This window comes from Anastrepha obliqua, chromosome 3 (assembly GCF_027943255.1).
Source record: "Anastrepha obliqua isolate idAnaObli1 chromosome 3, idAnaObli1_1.0, whole genome shotgun sequence".
NCBI lineage: Eukaryota > Metazoa > Arthropoda > Insecta > Diptera > Tephritidae > Anastrepha > Anastrepha obliqua.
Genome location: NC_072894.1, coordinates 14,042,026 through 14,059,279, shown reverse-complemented (window position 1 = coordinate 14,059,279; position 17,254 = coordinate 14,042,026). Strand labels below are relative to the sequence as shown.

Below are 17,254 nucleotides of genomic sequence, written 5' to 3'. Positions count from 1 at the left end.
TCAAAGTCTGTCAAAAATTCAAATTAAATTTTTTTTTTCCTTCGTCCAGTAACGAGATTTATCCATGTACTAACGAAATATTTTTGGTATTTTGATTTTAGATGAACCAATAATGAGTTATGCTGTCCACGGCAAGAGGATTTTTTTGTGAGACGTTAAGGGAGATGAGGTACCAGCGGCTGAGTTTTCGGAATTTTTAAATAAAAATTTCACAAAATACTGTTTAAATATGTATCTTTGATATGCTGAATTGTTTAAATAAAATATATGATTGTATATATTAAAAAAAATAGTAAAAATACCGTTTTTTTGAAACTCTGTAACCCACCTAGCCCCTTAACAAAAATCGACCGTCTTTAGTGAATAGACGCAAAGTTTTGTTTCACCACGACAACGCAAGACCTCATACCACAAGGCAAACATTGGGCAAGCTGAACCAGCTCGGATGGGAGCTAATGCCGCATCCACCATACTCTCCGGATATTGCACCTTGTTCCACCTTTTCTGTGAACTTCAATCCCATATGGGTAACAACAACTGCTCCTCAAAAGAAGCTATAAAAAGGGATATCGAAGCGTATTTTGGCTCCAAGCACAAACAATTTTTTGAGCAGGGAATTAAAAATTTGCCTAAACGTTGGAAAGACATTGTAAATAATGAAGGAAAATATATTATTGATTAATAAATACTTTAAACATCTTTTTATTCATTTTAAAACCACCTGAAATTTATGGACTAACCGAGATTTCTGAAAAATCTGCTTATAAAAAACCACCTTTCCATATGTGGAAAGGACGCACAGCGCAAACAGAAGAAGTAAGTCCGCCAAATACCCATTAAAGGGTGTAATTGCCAATTACATATATATAAAATATTATATAAGTGCCTTTATATGATATTAGATTTCGGTCCGAGAAAGCAAAAATGTATCTACAGGGTTGGCCATATTAAACTGACCCATGTGATTATTAAAAAAATATGGAAAAAGAAACATTTTTTTGTGTTTCATTGTGAAAAACATTTAATTTAGTTCAAGGAGATTCGTTTACATCACTTTTTGAATATGATATCGCGCAAGTGGTCGCCCTTAGCTCGTATAGCGTAATGTGCCCGTTTTTCGGCATTTTCCATAGTTTTGGCCAGCGTCTCGGCCGATATGGCGGCTATTTCCCGTCGGATATTGGCCTTAAGTGCGCCTAGTGTCTTTGGCTTGTTGACGTAAACCTTAGATTTCAAATTACAGTAAAAAGTTATAGGGTTACTCAATGGGTCAGTTTAATATGGCCAACCCTGTATATGAATATTAGAGTGAATTCTTTTAAACGAATTTGCTTCAAACGTTGATTTTACAACTGGGACTCTAATCCAATGATAGAATCCAAAACGTTAGAAATGCGCCGATTTTCCGTACTTTTCGAGAAGTTTGAATTCTTTCCTTTTAGATTAGATTAGATTAGATTTGTGGGGGGCTGAACAAGTCCAAGCACTCAGTCAGTAGACCGTTGTACTACACCCGGATAGATATCAGTAGAAAGAATAGAGATAAGAAAGATAAAAGGTGGATGGTAAAAACGGATAAATTAGTTTGAGGTCACTCTTTCACAAATCTCTTCTTTCCTTTAGCTTTATGTAATCTTTTTAATAGTTTTAAGTCAACTTTGTTTTCGTTTAGTCCGTAATGTTTTTGTTAAAACCTAAACTAAATTAATAAAATAAAAATATTACAACTTTGAATATGAGGGAATAGTGATGACTGCTCTTAAAACTAGCGTTAAAATATGTAAATTGATTATCAAATCAAGCGCTTTTAGTTTACTATTTCAAATCGTACAGCAGCTTGAATGACCCTTGCAAATATTTTCCTTAACATTATTGTACGAGTATATAAATATATCTATGGTTATATGTAAGTACATAAAAATGCATTACTATTACAATAACTTGCACGTATATTTACCAACTACATTTAGCCCAAATTCGGCGCATTTTTCCTGCAGCAGTTTGCGCCGCCGTTCCATGCGCTTCTCGATGCGTTCCACATCGTTCGGCGAGAGCGTGTGCACGGACTCCTCTGGCAATACTGGCACATGAGACTCGTTAACATACTACAATACACAAATGGGACAAATGAATAGAATGCACAAATGTAGCTTGTCAAGTATGTATATAGGTATAGGCAAACAAGCGCAAACAGTTCAAAATACCAGCAATACTTAACTATTATTTTTGTCATTTGACAATCGTTGAGGTTACTAAAAGGAAATGCATTAAATGTTTGACATGGGAGAATATTAAACAACGAACAAAATGCATGGGGGTGTTTAGGTGGCATGAGGAATGTGGAATGTGCGCACGGGGCGTATGAGTAACGGGCATGTTAGGGTCGCGTGATACGAGTGTTTGAAGTACATACTAATCATACTTATAGATGCCAAGAGCGGGGTATAGGGTGATTTTGGTAGTTTATTGCGACATGACACGTACTTTGATTTTATGGAAGTGAATTCGATGGATTTTATGAGTAATTAAATTTTGACGATGGCTAACATATCTACATACGTATATCTTATTTTTTCTATTTTTTTTCTATTTTTTCTATTGTGCATTATTAGAAATCAATTGGAGTTTGCTTACTGATGAATTTTGAAAACTTTTGCAAGTGTTTTTTTTTTATTTACAAATATCCATTTTAGCGGAATAGCTGCAGCTGTGCATGTGCCCCGTTTTAATGTGTTGCACTAAGCATTAATATAGACTTGCGCAATTATTTGGTTACATACAAACAAATATGCGTATACTAATGTACGAATGTGTGTGAGTGGAGAGAAATGCTTAAACGTTACGTTGTATGTATACAAAAGGACTTTGATTGTTACTTGTACATTTGTATATTTACTTTAGCATATTTGTAAAATTTTTTACGAGAACTTCCTGTTGCCGCTACAGTTAGATCCTTATTTTTCCCCAGCAACATTACCGGATAACGAAAACTTTGATCACCGAAGTGATCGTTGAACTTTGACGCCTAAAAAATTGTACGATAATAGAAATTATTGTTGTGATATTATTGTTGCAGTTTTTCTAAGTATTGCTTAGTTTAGTTAAGTTGTCATTGTATTGTATTGAATTTCGCCAATCGATTTAATTTGCATTTCAAATTTAGCTAATTACAAAATAAATGGTGCATTGATGTAGTGCGAATTGTTTGAATTTTTTGTTTACAATTTTTTTTTCTACCCCCTTCATATCAGCTTATAAATCGTTATACAATACAATTATAAAAATGTGTACAAAAGCCTGGACTATATAAAGAAGCAACAATACGAGCAACAATAACATGTACAACAAATGGGTGAGTGTGTATGCACGAGTATGATTGCCGCTATACTATACACGAGCGCAAATTATATATGGGTGTGTGCGTGTATGGGCGTATTAATACCCTGCAGTACGGGAGGTGGTTATCACTACATTTGTGTCGCTGAAATCAGGTGTGAATTATCAGGTCATGAATCTACACTTGAATGGCAAGTGGACGCGAAGAGGGTTGGCGAATACGAGATAGTAGGTTAGAAGAAGATGAGAGCAGAGCGCGCTTTATTTATCTTGCCTGGCAAATACAACAAAATGACCCTTGCAGAGCAACGTACATAAAAACATACATGTCACTAGCTAAGCAAAACAAAGAAAAAAATCATAAACTGTTCTTTATGTAGGTGAGATTAAATAGCTGTCAATACAAGAGCCCACTTACAAGCAGCAAACAATCAAATTCGTTCTTTGTTATACCATACAGAGAAAAACTGAGTGCAAAAAGGAAGAGGGAGCTTTGGATGGTGGAGGTGTATGACGGCCGATGGCAAATTACATTTGCGTTAACCGCTTGCAGCTATTGATGTAATTCACGCCGTCCGTGATGTCTAAACCTGCTCTATCCGCAAGTGGAGCTAAAAAGTGAGAGCCGAAATGGTGAAAAGATTTTTAGAGGTGTGCCCTTTAACACGTTGTTCGGCTCTGAGCGCATTCGACGGAATAAGCTGATAGGCTGACGTCACTTGGGGTGTGTTTACAAAAAACTGAGATTGTGTTGGTGATATACGAGCTAATAGTCCGGGAGCCAGGGGTCGATTTTGGACTGCGTTTTTATACCGTTAAATTCTTGACTATACTCATGATTTATTGTAGCTTTCATGAATAACGAAAGTGAACGTCAACTGACGCACCCGCGGTGCCGATAAAAATCGGTTTTTTTTTGCATGTTATTGTAGTAAAACATTTCAAAAATAAAAAAATGTTAAAATTTTAAGTCAATCCGAGCAAAACTTTTTAAGTTATAGAGCATAAAGCCGAGCCGCCTCAAACATCTGCCGAGACGCAGCAGGTGCGCGCGTAGTCCGTTACAAACGTATACCTGCGGTTTTCTCGAACCTTTTTTTTTAAAGTGCGTAGTCATTGGCATTTGACTACTCAACCGATCCTTTTGAAATTTTGCACACATATTTTACATATAAAAAACCTGCCGCCAACGTTTTTTTTTCGCCATTTTTTTTTATATTAAGGTGGTTTCACACCTACAAAATGGCGGCAACGACTACCAAATGGCTGAAAATGAAAATAAATCGTCAAAATAAACGTTGGGGGGAAGTTTAACTCATACTTTAACTAAATTATTCGATTTTTTTGATTTCAGATGATTCTACGCTGAGATATGCTGACTACTGCAAAATGTATTTTTGAAAAGACGTCTACGTAAATGTGCTCTCATTCGCTCATTTTGCAATATTTTTACATGAAAATTTTATCAAATATTCTTGAAATGTTACTTTATAATAGGACTATGAATAAGTTCCTTGCGGTTTTACAACAGATGGCGTAACTTGATTATTATTCCATCGATCCACATTTCCAAACATTCATTGGAGAGCTACTGTCGTAAGGCACAAACGTCAGTATAAGTTTTTTATTTGAAGCGTAAACAACAATATTTTTACCACACTTGAAAATGTCGAATTTCGTGCCAAATAATGTGTTTTTGCGGGGAATTCTTCTTCATTATTTTAATATGAAGAAAAAAGCAGCCGAAAGTCATCGTATCTTGGTGGAAGTTTATGGTGAGCATGCTCTAGCTGAGCGAACGTACCAGAAGTGGTTTGCACGCTTTAAAAGTGGTGATTTTGGCTTGGAAGACGAAGAACGCGAGGGTGCGCCGCCAAAGTTCATGGATACCGAATTGGAGGAATTGCTCGATCAAGATCCGGCTCAAACGCAAGAAGAGGTTGCAAAAACTTTGGGAGTTGATCAATCAACCATTTCCAAACGTTTAAAAGCCATGGGTGCCGTATGAATTGCAGCCAAGAGACGTTGAACGCCGTTTTATGGCATGCGAACAACTGCTTCAACGGCACAAAAGAAAGGGTTTTTTGCATCGAATTGTGACTGGCGATGAAAAGTGGGTCCATTACGACAATCCAAAACGTCGGGCAACGTATGGATACCCTGGGCATGCTTCAACATCGACGTCGGCGCAGAATATTCATGGCCTGAAGGTTATGCTGTGTATCTGGTGGGACCAGCTGGGTGTTGTGTATTATGAGCTACTGAAACCGAATGAAACGATTACGGGGGATGTCTACCGACGACAATTGATGCGTTTGAGCCGAGCACTGCGAGAAAAACGGCCGCAATACGCCGACAGACACGACAAAGTTATTTTGCAACATGACAATGCTCGGCCACATGTTGCACAAGTGGTCAAAACATACTTAGAAACGCTCAAATGGGATGTCCTACCCCACCCGCCGTATAGTCCAGACCTTGCGCCATCCGATTACTATCTCTTCCGATCGATGCAACATGGCCTGGCTGACCAGCACTTCCGTAATTACGATGAAGTCAAAAAATGGATCGATTCGTGGATTGCGGCAAAACCGACCGAATTTTTCACAAAGGGAATCCGTGAATTGCCAGAAAGATGGGAAAAAGTAGTAGTAAGCGATGGACAATACTTTGAATATTAAATTTGTAACCATTTAACGTCAATAAAGTTTCAAATTTCGAAAAAAACCGCACGAACTTATTCATAGTCCTATTAATATGCAACAACTTTTAATAAACTGACTTGAACCGTTTCGCTACAATAAATTCATGAAAAAAGTGTTTTTTTTTAGCGTTTATCCCTTACCCCCCCCTTAAGCACACTTCGTTGCCATCTGAACATCGACTGATTGGACGAGAGTGTGCATACATAGATTTGAAATGATCATGCAGAATTCATGACAGATAAGATATCTTAATTTCCACTCGGTGAGAGCAGAACAGCTGAGTAGAAGGTGTTGCTGTGATTACACCTCATTCTCCAAACAGCTGCTGCAGAAAGGATTCGAGGCAAAGCCAAGTTTCATCGCACGAATACTATTTAACTGGCAACGTTCCATAAGAATACCCATAAAATTCGTGAGCTGTGGCTTTATTAGACTTCGGAGCTCCCTCAAAAGCTTTCGATCTAGCCCGGGTCAGAAGAATCTCGCAACTTCGCATATTTGGGCACTAACCCAGCGCTCTCTGAATTGACGTGCAGCACAGCTTTCCACAAGGTCATAGGTTTTCAAGGGAACCCCAATTTCGTCATTTTACGGGTTAACCATCTCAAGTATCTCCTGATCGGGTAGTTCAACCGTTCAGCAGTTTGCCGCTAAGTCACTGTGCCCAGGATTCTAAATGAGCCTAATATTTAAGTATTCGCACGCAGTCGAGAGAGAAGTCAGGCATTTCCCGACTAATTTTGAGTGCACCAACAACAGGTTCAGGTTCGTAATTGCCGCTTAGCTGTCGGAGTTTAATGTTTACCTCCCACGCAGTAAATACAAGAGTAAGCAGCCAATACCTTACCTTTTGGATTGCGGCTACCTCCGCTTGAAAACACTGCAGCGGCCCGGTAGCCTGAATTTGAGCTTAACGAGTAGCTCCTCGCAAAATACTCTTCCACTATCCAATCCGGCCAACTTCGAGTCAACCGCAAACATGTTTGCTACATACAAATGCTGCAGCCTGCGCACCTCTCCCTTGAGGGAATATGAATGCGCAAAGTACCGCTCGGACCCAGTGAGGATGGACTTTGATCAGCCATGGTTTTTAAGTAAGTAACTATACAAAAAAAAAGTGCAAATAACATTTATCCCCTTAGTTGTTTTTTTTTTTGCTGACCACTTTTCTATTGCTCATTTATTTGCAATTCAGTTTTGCATGCCTACTGTGCTTTTTAGCGCCACGAATATTGATGGAGTGTAGGGGAAAACTGCTTTAAAGTCATTTAAGAGATTCAACAGTATGAGTGCACTGTGTTGTGCGTTGTATTGAAATCTTCAAAAAATTTATTACACTTCTATTTTTTATTTCTTATTAATGAATCAATATCGGAAGCGGAGGCGCTCGGCTCGACGCAAATCCAGATCGTTCTTGAAAGTTTAAGGAAATATTTTCATATATCATTTTCGCTTCTCTCCACTTTGAGTGAAGCTTCGGATCTGGGTGTAATTTTTGATTTGAAATTTAAATTTTTAAATAATTTTAAATAACAAAAATAAATAGAAAAATTTTAAATAATTTAAATTTAAAATGTCTCGATCATATTCTACTTATGCGTTAATCCGACGCTTTACTTCCGACTTTGCTGATCTATGTACTCGTAAAATTACTATTTTCCTCGCTTGTACGATCTTAGTTAGAAAATGCTGTATTTATGTGGAGGTCACACCACCTTTGGCACATTAATAGGCTTGAACGTATTCAAAATGATTTTCTTAGTTTCACTCCAAAATCGCTTAATTTTGCTGATCTGATTGCTTCGTCTGATGTATGAAGGGCCTCAACAAACTTGAAGTTATTACAAAGGAGTGCGCTTTTTTTCTGCTTTATCTTTGATATTATTAGTGGAGTTTATTTGCGGCAATCCTTGCGGAATTCTTTCTGCAGCAAATTCCAACTACTGTATTTGTGCTCTTGTGGACCGATAGAAAGAACTTTGAAAAAATTTGATAAAACTTAAAAGTCTTTTGCCTTTTATTTTCGTCTTCATAGCAAACGTTTAATTTGCCACTGAATGAATTGTATAGATATACAGTGCCGGTCAATGTAATAGCACCAGTTGCAATATTCTGATTCGAAAGATGTAAAAATTTCACCTATTTACTATATTATTTTTTGGAGTGTAAAAAACAGTTACATTTTTTATGCTACCTCAGAATGTGTGCATTTGTTGTCAAATTTCGTAACTGTTAATCAGTTATAAAAGATCTTTTGTCAATACCTATCATATTGTGCAGTTAATAAAATAGCACCAGTAGGCTTTTTTAATTTTGTTTTGCAAAATTTTGTGAAAAAAGTGAAAACGGAAGGTAATAAATTTTTTTTTAAATACTTTCTATAAAATCGTGTAATAATATTATAAAAATTGTCTAGTTATGGGTGTTCCTAATAAAAAAATTGGTGGACTAATAAAAAAATTTGTGTCCGAGGGTAAATCGTATTCCCAAATAAGGGAATTGCTGGGCTGTTCCAATAAAATGATAGTATATGCCCTAAGATATGAGCAAAAAGTTGAATCCCGTGGTAGGAAGCGAGTTTTGTCACCCTTAATAGTAAAACGGTTAGTACGGACGACTAAAGCAAGTCCCTTTATGACAGCTACAGAGCTCAAAAAAACATTGGATGTGCCGGCAAGCGTGAAAACTATTCGCCGCAGACTTCGAGACAACAGCTTCAATGCCTGTAGTCCTCGAAAAGTGCCGCTCCTTTCCTCTAAGCATGTTGCTAAATGGATATCTTTTGCTAAATAAACGGATATCATCTAAATTGGCCAAAGGAAAAGTGGAGAATTGTGCTATGGACTGACGAATCCAAAATTGTACTTTTTGGTGGAAAGAGTTCCAGATGTTTTGTCCGTAGGCCATCTAACAGCGAATACAAGCCACAATTCACAGCAAAAACTATCAAACATGGAGGTCATAGTATTATATTTTAGTATGGGGCTGCTTCTCTTTTCAAGATGTGGGTCCTATATATTGGATCAAAACCGTTATGGATTAATCGGTTTATGTAAAAATCCTTGATGAAATTATGCTGCCGTGTGCTTCCTGCGAAATGCCGCTGGTATGGGTCTTCCAGCAAGACAATGACCCCAAACACACCAGCAAAATGGCAAAAAAAATGGTTCAACGATAACTCTATCAATGTAATGGAGTGGCCTGCGCAGTCCTCAGATTTGAACCCTATCAAAAATCTGTGGACGGACATAAAGAAGGGTGTATCTACAATAAAACCATCAAGCGTTGGGTGGCTGTGCAGAAAATTTGCAGTTCCATCAAAGTTGAAAGATGCCTGTATTTAGTGGATTCCATGGGAAGGCGTTGTGCCGCGGTAATAGCAAACAAAGGGCACGTAACTAAGTATTGAAACCATACAATTAATTTATCTACAATATATCTGAGTGAAATTTTTTATTTATTTTAACAAAGACCACTAACTTTTGTTAAAAATGAACTGAAGTGCTATTATTTTGACTGTGTAGTTTTAAAGTTTTTTGTTTAAATTAATTAGCGTATTATAAACTGTTGAAAAAAACCAAATAATTTTGTTATGATAATAAACCATTAACATCAAAGAATTTATTATTTTGTTTTGAGTTGAATCGGCCCAACAGTTAAACAGATGTAAACGGAGTCAGTATAAATTTGTGTGTGGTGTTATTACTATATATTGACCGCAGCTGTATGTAGGTATAATATGAATTATATCTTCCTGATAGTCTATAAGATTTTTTTTTAATTATTTCTAGATTTACGAAGTACAAATAAATAAACAAACTTCAAAAAATCCAATGCTTCAAGCAAGCTTCAACATAACTAATGAAAAATAAAAATAATATATTTTATGATAAAAAAAGTAGTTGGCACTAGTGAAAAACATCAAAATCATTTGCGAATTTCAAAAACTCCCTTGTGATCTCAGCACCTACATTTCAATAACAATTCACCCCTGAATTCACACCTGAAATACCTTGGCAAAGTAAGGCGCAGTGTGAGTACTGCTACTGAAAAAGTAAGCAATGATTTTATCTCTGATTCAGTGCTGCTGCGTACTGAAGGGTATGCGCTCAAATGAACTACTTGTGTGCGGACAAATTCTTAAAGAGTTGCTCGGGGCAAACGCGAGTATCTATAATACATATGTATGTAGGTGGGGATTGACTAATGTGCGGGGCGTATAAGTGATGGAATTATTAAGTTGAAAAATATCTTACAATGCCTTACATTGGAACAAGATGAATTCGATGTGAAAATATGAAAGGAAATGCGCTCACAGCTGGTTGTAAATGAGTAATTAAAGTGAATGCGCGGAATGAGGCGAGGCGAAGCGGTAAAGAAATACGAATGCGGTGTGTGTGTGTGTGTGTGTGTTTATGTAAGTATTTAAATCAGCATTTCACTAACAATAAAACTAATATGAGATGTATAAGAGGCAATTAGGTGACGCCAACAGCTATTTGTGAGCGTAAACGAGGGAACTGCAAATAATAAAGACGAATAATTTTATATTTCAATTGTGGTGTTTATTTATAAACCTAAAATATGAACAAGGACACTAAGGTCACATAAATATATTACATACATAAATAAGAATACGGCTTCAAAGTGAAAACAAATGAAAAAAAAAAATTATATGAAAAAATTGTTTTTTTTTTAAACGAAGTAAGTGAAATGACGCTTGTTATTTATACATGGACTAGCGCATGCACACTTGGCACGTGTTTAGGTCAAGCTTCTACTCCTATTTGTGATATATAGCCTTATATGAATATTGTTCCACAAATGAGGGAGTTACGGGTTTATTGCCGCCACTGAATTGCATACGCCTTTTTAAGTGATGATTTGCTATGATGGAGGCTGCGCCTGTTAGGAAAATCTGTTTATTATTTTATGTTAATGATCATGATTAGAATCTGTAACTACTACCAGTACGCCACGCTCGAAAATACTCTGCTAAAGTGGTCGCTGATTCTTCAGCGCATTTTGGGTAGTCACCATTAGCTCTTTTGGGCACTTGAATCAAATATTTCCCTTTCTTTAAGCTTTTTGCGTCTGGCAAAGTATTCAATAATATTTTGCTATTGGACTGAAAATATTGGTACATATGCATCGGGTGTTTTTTAAGAGCTTGAAAACTTAAAATAATAATATAAAAAAAAAACAATATTTTTCAAATGAATTTTTTCATTACAATCTGGTAGATAATTTTATGGGAACTATTTTCTGAATATAATATCCAGCATATGTCCACCGCGGCAACGAGTTGCATGGTCCATTCGATCAGTCCAATTTTTGTCTACTTTTTCGAAAAAATCTGGCCGTATGGCGTCAATGGCTTGAATGTTGCAATAAATCGATTGTTAAGCCAACTGTATGGCAAGTAGTCCTCTTGAGAACAAAAATTCAGTCAGCATAGCGCGATAGTGCTCGCCACCGTAACGACAGGTTCTCCCTCTTTTCGAAAGATAAAGGGTGGTTAAATTTCATGGGCCGATGTTGAATGTGAACCACACCTAAACGTCAACGACACCGTTGGACTTCTTTCTTTGGGGTTATTTGAAAGAAAAGGTGTACGTCGATAAGCCAGCAGCAATTCAAGAGCTAAAGGATGAGATAATTCGGCACATTAACGGCATAGATCCTCAATCATGCCTCAGCGTCATCGAAAGTTTGTACCCAATTTTTCGGATGGAGGTGTGCCGCCGAGGCTGCGGTGGCCATTTGGGTGATATTTTATTCCATGCGTAATTGAGCCATACCAATATTATCATGGAGGATGGTTCCATGTGTAGAAGTCCACGCAAGTGGGGAAAGTTACTGATCGCCATTCACTTGGGAATGGCCAGGACGATTCTTCTGCATATGGTTCAAGCAGCTCACAACGGCCGGGATTAGCCCACGTATCCTCTGGTTAGCTTTCGAACACCCGTTCGGGAGTGAGCTAAAGTGAGAAGGCGAAACATTCCAGGATAGCTGGTTGTGCGTTGGGTTTGGGACCCGCCACTTAAAAATCCCCCCCAATGAAAACTTTAAAAAAGCCTCGGATGAGACCTCCCTATACTGATGACGACCCCTGCAAACGAACTAAGGACTATGATTTGAGGGCATGCACCTGGAATGTCCGGTCCCTTAATGGGGAAGGTGCCTCTGCCCGGCTGGTTGATGTCCTCGTGAGATTAAAGGCTGACATCACTGCCATCCAAGAGATGCGATGGACGGGGCAAGGTAAGAAAACCATAGGACCTTGCGACGTCTACTACAGCTGCCATGTAAAGGAGCGCAAATTCGGAGTCGGATTTGTTGTGGGAGAGAGACTTCGTCGCCAAGTACTGTCGTTCACTCCGGTGGACGAGCGTCTCGCAACAATCCGCATCAAAGCACGTTTTTTTAACATATCGCTAATTTGCGCCCACGCCCCGACGGAAGAGAAGGACGATGCGACCAAAGATTCTTTCTATGAGCGCTTGGAACGTTCCTATGAGCGCTGCCCCCGCCACGACATAAAAATCGTGCTTGGCGACTTCAACGCCAGGGTGGGCAAGGAGGGAATTTCTGGTCCCACAGTCGGAAAATTCAGCCTGCACAACGAAACATCCGGTAACGGACAGAGGCTGATCGACTTCGCCGGGGCCCGAAACATGGTAGTCTGCAGCACCAGATTCCAGCATAAGAAGATTCACCAAGCCACCTGGCTGTCTCCTGATCGAAAAACACGAAACCAGATCGATCATGTTGTGATAGATGGAAGACACGCTTCTAGTGTATTAGATGTACGTACGATCCGAGGACCCAACATTGACTCGGATCACTACCTTGTTGCAGCCAAACTGCGCACACGCCTCTGTGCAGCAAAAAACGTACATCTACCTACGCAAAGAATGTTCGACATCGAAAAGCTGCAATCACAACAGACAGCCAGAAGATTCGCCACTCGACTCTCACTCCTGCTCTCCGAAAGCACTGCCCAACACACCGGCATGCGCGAGCAATGGAGCAACATTTCTCGTTCTCTACGTACCGCCGCCGAAGAAGAAATCGGATTCCGGCGAGCCCGAAAAAACAATTGGTACGACGAGGAATGTCATGCTGCCGCAGAAAGAAAGGATGCCGCCTATAGAGCCACGCTGCGATCGGGCGCAACGCGAGCCATGTGGGATCGCTACAGAGAGCTGAAAAAGAAAGAGAGACGTATTATCCGAAAGAAGAAACGAGAGGCCGAAATACGTGAGTGCGAAGAGCTTGAGATGCTGGCCAACAGGAACAACGCCCGAAAATTCTACCAGAAAGTTCGGCGGCTTACAGAAGGTTTCAAGGCCGGGGCGTTTTCCTGTAAGAACAAAGACGGCGAACTGGTGACTGACGTACAGAGCAATCTTAAATTATGGAGGGAACACTTCTCGAACCTGTTAAACAGTGACAGCTGCGCATGTCATAGAGAATGTGAAGGTCCCGATACCCCAATCGATGACGACGGAATTGTCGTTCCGTTACCCGACCATCACGAGGTGAGAATAGCAATAGCACGGCTAAAGAACAACAAAGCCGCGGGCGCCGACGGACTGCCGGCTGAGCTATTCAAACATGGTGGCGAGGAGCTGGTAAGGTGCATGCATCAGCTCCTATGCAAAATATGGTCGGATGAAAGCATGCCTGCCGATTGGAATTTAAGTGTGCTCTGCCCAATCCATAAGAAGGGCGATCCTGCAATTTGTGCCAATTACCGCGGGATAAGTCTTCTAAATATCGCCTATAAGGTTCTAGCGAGCGTATTGTGTGAAAGGCTGAAGCCCACCGTCAACCACCTGATTGGACCTTATCAGTGTGGCTTCAGACCTGGAAAGTCTACCATCGACCAAATATTCTCAATACGCCAAATCTTGCAAAAGACCCATGAAAGGAGAATCGACACACACCACCTTTTCGTCGACTTCAAAGCTGCATTCGACAGTACGGAAAGGAGTTACCTGTATGCCGCGATGTCTGAATTTGGTATCCCCGCAAAACTAATACGGCTATGTAAGATGACGTTGCTCAACACCAGTAGCGCCGTCAGAATTGGGAAGGACCTCTCCGAGCCGTTTGATACCAAACGAGGTTTCAGACAGGGTGACTCGCTGTCGTGTGACTTCTTTAACCTGATGTTGGAGAGCATCGTACGAGCCGCAGAACTTAATCGCTCAGGCACAATTTTTTATAAGAGCGTACAATTGTTGGCGTATGCCGATGATATTGACATCATCGGCCTTAACAACCGCGCTGTTAGTTCTGCCTTCTCCAAACTGGATAAAGAGGCAAAGCGAATGGGTTTGGTGGTGAACGAGGACAAAACGAAGTACCTCCTGTCTTCAAACAAACAGTCGGCGCACTCGCGTATCGGCACCCACGTCACTGTAGACAGTTATAATTTCGAGGTTGTAAAAGACTTCGTCTATTTAGGAACCAGCATTAACACCGATAACAATGTCAGCCTTGAAATCCAACGTAGAATCTCTCTTGCCAACAAGTGCTACTTTGGACTAAGTAGGCAACTGAGTAGTAAAGTCCTCTCTCGACGAACAAAACTAACACTCTACAAGACTCTCATCATGCCCGTCCTAACGTATGGCGCAGAAGCTTGGACGATGACAACATCCGATGAAGCGACGCTTGGAGTGTTCGAGAGAAAGATTCTGCGTAAGATTTTTGGACCTTTGCACGTTGGCAACGGCGAATATCGCAGACGATGGAACGATGAGCTGTATGAGCTTTACGACGACATAGACATAGCGCAGCGAATAAAGATCCAGCGGCTACGTTGGCTGGGTCATGTCGTCCGAATGGATACAAACGCTCCGGCTTTGAAAGTATTCGATGCGGTACCAGCTGGTGGTAGCAGAGGAAGAGGGCGGCCTCCACTGCGTTGGAAAGATCAGGTGGAGAAGGACTTGGCTTCACTTGGTGTGTCCAACTGGCGCCGGTTAGCACGAAAAAGAAACGACTGGCGCGCTTTGTTAATCTCGGCCAAAATCGCGTAAGCGGTTATAGCGCCAATTAAGAAGAAGAAGAATATTATCATAATAAAGAGAAATTACAATAATTTCCTAAAAAAATTATATTTTATTCAAAATCAACACCGGCCCTTGAAACTTAACCACCCTTGACAAAAGAACCACAACTCACCAAACTGTCTACAATTGCGATCCATTGGAAAACATGAGCAATTGTCAAAAGAAAATTGTTAAAAACAAAAAGAAAAAAAAAAAGAAATTAAAAAAGAGCACTAGTTTAAGATAGGTTGGTAGTGCGCGGAAGATATCGTAACAAAAACTGATGTCCATCGCCTAATGAGAGGAGTCAAATCTAAATTGCGCTTTTTTATTTATAACAAAGAGGATTGATATGCGTTTTCTTTTTCCCGGTACGCTTAATAAAGAAGAAAATAAAATACAAATCGTTTTGATAGCTTATATAAGTAGAAATTTGATGTTAAAACGATTTTCGCCCGACCAATATTTTTCGTGCCCATTCCTTATATGTACATATGCACTTATATACTCTCAGATGAAGTATTGTTTTATTACAAAGAAGGTGTGAACTTGTAAATAAAAATATGCACACAAATATTTCTACACGAAGTGAGTTTATGCCAATTTTACATTCTATACTAAATTCTTCTATAGCTCTTTCACAAATACAACTCATTTTCCGAATATGAATGCAACCTTTTACCTTAGCGGAAGCAATAGCCAATAGACAATGACAATTTATTATCTTGACTAGCCAATAACTGCCACCTTTTGTAACATCAAATACGTGCATACGCGTGCATACAAAGGTCTGGTTGTTTATTTGGCACTTATTCACTTGTAAAGTGTGTAAATTTACTCACATTCACATGTCGATGATTTGCATGTCAATCGCTTCTCGATTGCATCCACACCTCGCATAGTTTGCATCGACTACACTACTCCAATACTAATGCAAATGCAAATTCAAATGGTTTCACCAAAGTGCTGCTGGAATGCAAAAGCAACAACAGCAAAAAGTGGTAAACAAATTTCCAAAGTGGCGTACAAAGCAAAGAAAAGCATTTAAATTTACTCACTTGTGTGTCTGTGTGCAACTGTGTATGTGTCGCAATGCGAGTGCAATACACAAGTTTATGGTTGTGCCCCTCAATCGCGGCTTCTCGCCGAATGAGGAGTAATCGCTGTCTTGGTCACTAGTGCCAGGGTCAAGTGCAAGCAAAATGACAATAGCTCATACCCAAACACATACATATACACAATACTCTACGTAAACCTCGTACGTAGTTGCGCACATGCTTACGAATGTGGATACATACGAGTGCATGTGTGTGTGTGCATAGGTGGTTGATGGTCCCGGAAGACGAATGGGGAAAAGATGCGGCTTATTTGCATGGACAAATTAAAACGCTTAAGAAAAATGTGCATGCATTTGAGTGAGTACATACGTACGCATAAGCTTGCATGTACTAATTAAAGCTTGTGCGGAAGTTTCAATCGATTTCCATGTACAAGTTCGTGGAAGCCAGCAAAGTAGTTGTTGTATTTCACATTGATTTTCTTTCCTTGATTTTCAACAAATGTGAAAGTATTCGTTTTTAATGAAGAAAAAACATGTTTACATATACATACACACATACTTATTAATACTACGAGACATTTTATTATTATGTACTCTGCACAGCACTCGGCTGTGTATTGGAGCCACCAAATGGTTTTTTTAAGGGGGCAGCTCATCTAGCATTTTCCAATTTTCATTTACAATCTAAGGAATATCTTTTCAAGGTTTTAAGTTTAATAGAAAGTCTAAAAAGTCCCGATAAAGTCAGTGAAGCGATGAGAGTCGAACGTAAGATGAGTAAGAATGAAAATTTAATCGCGGTGTTTTTTTCAAAATACGGTTCTTTCCGCGCTGTTGAAATAACTCAAAAAGTAAACAAGATATCAACTTAAAGTTTTACAGGGATATTCTTTAACATATTGTTGTTTGCATGTATCTCAAATTGTATATTAATTATCACTAAAAATATTGTTTTGTTCAAATTGTTTATGAAAAAAGTGTAATTATTTTCTTTCACTTTAAATTTTCAATTTTTTCGTTAAAAATAGGTACGTTCAAAGCGGAATAACTTATTTTAATCAAAGATTTTTGTCTGGTTGAATTCA

General features: G+C 39.1%; 1 protein-coding gene across 3 annotated transcripts in view; it reads right to left on the bottom strand.

Moving 5' to 3' along the window:
• Positions 1-17,254, bottom strand: part of LOC129241372 (carbohydrate sulfotransferase 9) — a 63,475-nt gene that overhangs the window by 16,054 nt on the left and 30,167 nt on the right. For 2 of the 3 annotated variants that reach the window (XM_054877643.1, XM_054877644.1), the window contains exons 3-4: positions 2,897-3,025; positions 1,958-2,105 (exon numbers count right to left, since the gene is read on the bottom strand). In XM_054877643.1, the coding sequence (XP_054733618.1) occupies positions 1,958-2,105; positions 2,897-3,025 (277 nt within the window). The remainder of the gene's footprint in view (positions 1-1,957; positions 2,106-2,896; positions 3,026-17,254) is intronic. The other variant, XM_054877645.1, reaches the window with a different exon arrangement.